The 5115-nt window shown below is 43.5% G+C and overlaps 1 protein-coding gene across 1 annotated transcript in view; it reads right to left on the reverse strand.

Annotated features, from left to right (window-relative positions):
* LOC106296826 (protein NRT1/ PTR FAMILY 5.11-like) overlaps positions 1–3935 on the reverse strand; it is a 6736-nt gene extending 2801 nt beyond the window's left edge. Inside the window, 4 exon segments of the mRNA XM_013733056.1 lie at positions 2933–3029; positions 3032–3437; positions 3525–3742; positions 3833–3935. Of these exon segments, the coding sequence (XP_013588510.1) occupies positions 2933–3029; positions 3032–3437; positions 3525–3742; positions 3833–3926 (815 nt within the window). The 5' untranslated portion in view covers positions 3927–3935.
* Positions 3936–5115: the final 1180 nt, after the last annotated feature.

Here is a 5115-nt window from a genome sequence, read left to right on the forward strand (position 1 = left end):
GCCAACGTCAGGCCTACACTAACAAAATACACACCAAGCCTAATCCGGTACCTAAACCAGACTTAGGACTTAATATCAGAACCTGCAAACAAATCAATCAACAACCACAACCACAACAATAATAAGATAGTAACTACCAATGACTCGATCTTACTCGTAACACCGTATATCGGTGCTACATTAACTCGAGGGTTCCATAACCCTCTAAGACACACTAACACAACACTCTAACCTGGGTCCTGGTGACTTTGTGTTCCTCCCCTCTATCGGCAATATCATATCTCCCTACCACAAAGGCCAGAAGAAGGAACTTTCAACCGACCGCGGCCCACAGTCCTTCGGGTCACCCGCGACAGCCCACAGTCCTTCGGGTCACTGCCACATTACACCATCGTGTAATACTCAGCCATAGGACATGACCCCGTTCGTCTGAATCTTCTCTATCCAGCGAATAAGGGGTTTCCTTGAACCCGCTGGGTACGAGGGCGAGAAAACACTAGTCCACCCGAAAACATGCCTAGCATGGGCGGGTTTCGCACCTGCTGTCGGCATAACACACTCGACACAATTATCCATAGGAAAGACCTAAGGGACAAGACTCCAACCCAAAACTAAACAATATATAGGAGTTTACGACAATATCAACCAATACTCGTAGTCCAGCCTATATGGCATAGGACCCGTAGTATCAACATCACAACCAGGAGATCGTCCTATATGGCCAAAAGATCCCTAAACAACAACATTATCACTAAACAACTCAACCAATTAGTCACTCCCTTACCAAGAGATGACTAACCTCAATCAACAAGATTAATTAAACGAGCAAGCATTTAATTAAATCTACTCAATCAACCTACTACAATCAACCCGTTACCCAGATAGTTCGGCCTCCTGCTACGACACTTCCTTTAAAGATAACGGGAACCTGCACTCAACCATATCAACACGCAAGAATAGAAAACATGATGCATCCTAGCCCTAGTCCTAGTCAGGTTATCAACTCAGTCTTATAGCTCGTGCTAAACTGAGTCCGGTTTATTAAATAACCCCAATGACTCTACCATGCAACAGCGTGAGCATTCTACTCTGTATGCGACTCGATCTTCCCTAAGTTCCAAGTGGAACTCTCAAAACTACCGTAAATTCACACAAAACCAACTCACAGTGTTCTAGGCGAGAAGCAGCTGGTTGATCGGAGAGGACTTGGCCAAAACCCAAGGGACGCCTTGATTGGACTGGACTGGACTCGACTTGGACAGAACCTCCTTTAGCTCCTGGACAGTTCTTCGGACTTTCCGGCGGAGTATCGAGCTGAACTTCGACTGATCTGAACCCGTGGATCTGAACTAACTTCGGACAGCACTTCCGCTTGACCATCAAAGATACTGACTGCCTTGGACGGACTGATTTGGATAGAGCTTCCGCGTCACAATCGTAGAGAATCGTCGATTAGACGTAACTGGCCTTCGCAGTGGAGTCTCGGTCTTCAGAATCGACCATACTCTAGATCGACCACTTTCTTTATCTCTCTCTCTCAGCCCACGTTTGGAGTGACTTCCCATCTGAACTGGTCTTCAGTTGAACAGAACCTTCCCTAGGCGCTAACTCGAAATCAGTAGAGAACTGATCTCTAAAGCTCTCTAAAACTCTCGAAATAGCTTGGAATCACTTGCTTTCTTTTTCTACTTCTCTCTCACGTTTTTAACTTGGTCTGGACAGGTCTGGATGTGATGAAATGAGCTGGGTCGTGGGGTATTTATAGGATACAGCAGCCAATCAGATTCAGGTTAGTGGCCGCCCGTGTGTCGCTTCGCATGGCTCCGGACGCATGCGCGGCGGCACCTTGTGCTCCACATGGCTGGTTGCATGTCCTGGACACATGCAGGACGCCACCACTCCTCCCAGATGTCAGGCTGCATGACTGGAACTCATGCAAGGTGCCACAACATCACACACATGGCGATCAACATGCTTCGGTTGCATGCGCAGAGACACCTCGTGCTTGGTCGATCCACCTCGTGCTTCTACATGTCAGGCTGCATGTACTTGTTCCATGCACGGCGACACCTCGAGCTTCTGAAGACACTCAACTGGTAAGATGGTAGTTATCACGTCCTGGCCATATACGTAGAGACACCTCGAGCTTCTTGGTCGGTTTACGCGATTTTTGACCATTCCGGCAAATTTCTGACTCGCGATCAATCCCGAATATTTTTCCGCTCCCGTTCTGATGCTCTAAATATTTTAATAGACACCAGATGAATTCTGATATCCTGTAAAAATATTTCCCGAGCCTTCGGCTTCCTCGAAGAATTCCATAATACTGAAATTAGGGTTTTCGCCCAACTACGGGTTTTCCCATCGTGTTTTGATCCTGTCGTGCTTGCTTCCCGTCGTGCTTAATTCCCGTCCTGCTTCCAATGTCTTCGAAATAATATTCCGCTGATACGAAGTTTCGCGGAAAACTTCGTGCTGAAGAAACGTCATTCTTCCCGAACGTCGAGCTTCTAAACCGTCGTGCTTCCAAAAATGTTGTGCTTCCAAAACGTCCTTCACATCAATCTAAGACATCTTCTAACTATGGTCGAGCAACTTATTCGACTCATAGTTCACCCACGATCACTTTTTCGCCCACCTTGTACTTCAAAGCTTCTCAATTGATCCTTATCGCCTAAGACTCGACCACCACAAAGATACTCGACCATTCTCTCTCTCTTTTTTTTTTTTTTAACGGGTTTCTACAATTAGGGTCAGAAAAATAAGAGCGTTTTCCATTCTAAAATTCTATTAATGATAGATTCTAGGGCTTAGACATAATAAAAGTAACTAAATAGACGTTATGACTCGTTGTTTCTATCAGGTCACAATATATTCAAGGCATATCAACAAAAACTAAGATGGTATGATTTTAAAATAGAACTTTTGTTACCTGAATTTCTCAGAACTCTGTTTTGCCAGGAGAAGGAGGGTCTCGTTTGGATTAGCTATATCTGGATTCTGTTGTCTTCTATTCTTAATTTCTCTGGACCAATTCTAGCAAAAGGGTTTTTCTTTCCTTCTCTTTCAACAGTAAAGCGGTAAGAGGTAGTTCCAAGGAGGAAGAGAAGCAGAGCAAGCAACATGGAAACACATTGAATACCAAACCCTAAGGACCAGCTTAGGTTCTCTTGAATGTAGGTAGAGACCAAGCGAGTGGTTGTTATGCTAACACAGCTTCCAAACATCAACCAGTTAAAGTAAGAACTCTTGGCTTGTCTCTCTTTTAGATCATTTCCATCGAATTGATCAGCTCCAAAAACCTTAGCACACGGTTTGTAACCGCTTTGTCCTATTGCGATAAGAAACAGAGAACAGAAGAACAGAGTCACTTTGAGCTGGTCCGAATCTTCGGAGTGAGAAGGAATCATGGCTGAAAACGACAGCGACCCGAGTCCCTGTTTGTTTGTTTTGTTTCATCAAATCATCAATAATGAATCTTTCAGTGATAAAATAATGTATAAAATGATGAAAATGTTACATACCAAGATGTAGAGAGAAGATGAGATGATGATAGTACGGAAACGACCAAGACACCCGTCAGCTACAAACGCCCAGAGAAGTGGAAGAAACGCCATTGTGCCAATCCAAACGTTCACATTCGCTGCAGCTGCAGCTGTTGGCTGACCCAATGGTCCTGTCAAGTACGTTATCAGGTTTGATGATACCCCGAAATAGGCAAAACGCTCGGCCATTTCCACAACTACACAAAGCTCAACAACAACAACAAAAACAAAAATGAGTAGCCAAAGTTTCAAGGCAATTAATGAGGAACTTGATTGCATTTGCTTACAGATGATGAGCCTCGCCGACTTCCATCCACCGGAGGAGGATCTGACGGCTTTGTTTCCGAGCTCAGCCGCGGAAGGGTCGGTGGAGATAGCCATTGTGTTTGATATGTTTACTATTTAGAAATGCAGACAAAGATCTTGTATTGTTATTGCTATATAAAACAGTCAATTAGCCTCAGCTGTCAGGTCGACAAAGCAAAAAAAAAACAGATTAAAAAGTACCTAACTCGTGTTGGATATTTATTTTTTCTATTATTTTTCTTATCGGTGTGTTGTTGGAATGTTCGATTTAGCCAAAATTGTAGATTTTAAAAGCAATAATTGGGGTATGCGTGCGTTCACGAGTTGGCCTATGCGTTGCCTTATTGCTTTCTTCTCCCTTCTTTTTAAGTATATAGCGTATTTGTTATAAATCAATTGGTGGATGTTCATAACCGGTCCGGTCTATAACCGGTCCATACACTTAAAGAGAGAGACGGTCCAACCCTAGAGAAAGAGGCGGCCGCGAGACTTGGAGAGGAAAGAGAGGCGGCTACAACTTGCATATTTCCTAATTCGTTTATGTTTATGATTTGTAATCTTTCGTATTATTGTATTTTTATTTATCTCTCTTGTAACCCCTATATAAAGGAAACACTTATTCATTAATAATATACAGAAACCTACAGTTCTAAATCCTAAGTTTCACAACACGTTATGAGCACGATAGCCTCTAACACCCTGAGCCTAAAACCAAATCGCTAAAACCCTAAAACCCTAAATGAAAAGGAATCTGCCTCGGAACTTCGAATAGGCTGTTCTCCCAAACCGAAAGGACCCAGAAAACGATCAAGATATCAAATCGAAGCCCTGGCCGAGAAGAATCAGTCAGTGCAAACCGCTTGTCGATCTGACAACCGACGCGCCCTCACGCACAGATACAGTGCGCACCGATTTGCTTTGGAAACCAAATCCGATTCCAACAAGGATTTTCTAGCCGAACTCAACTCCTGTGCAAGATACTCCGTTCCAGCTCGTGTCCAGCTCGCGTCCCGATCGTGTCTAAGCTCGAGGTTCATTATTGGTGGTCCGGTTTCTACAAACAACTAAACTAAAGGTATTTCGAATTCTAAGAACATAATGAATCGAATTTGGTTGATTGTAAAGAATGAAACCCTAACATATAATCTCTAAGATGAAAGCCATAGGATAATAGATCAATCCCTAAGCAAGTAAATCGAAGCTCTATAAGTTCGATCTCCAAACCCTAAAAATCGAGATTGATCCATTGATCAATTAAAATCAG

This window comes from Brassica oleracea, chromosome C6 (assembly GCF_000695525.1).
Source record: "Brassica oleracea var. oleracea cultivar TO1000 chromosome C6, BOL, whole genome shotgun sequence".
In the NCBI taxonomy this organism is placed as follows: domain Eukaryota; kingdom Viridiplantae; phylum Streptophyta; class Magnoliopsida; order Brassicales; family Brassicaceae; genus Brassica; species Brassica oleracea.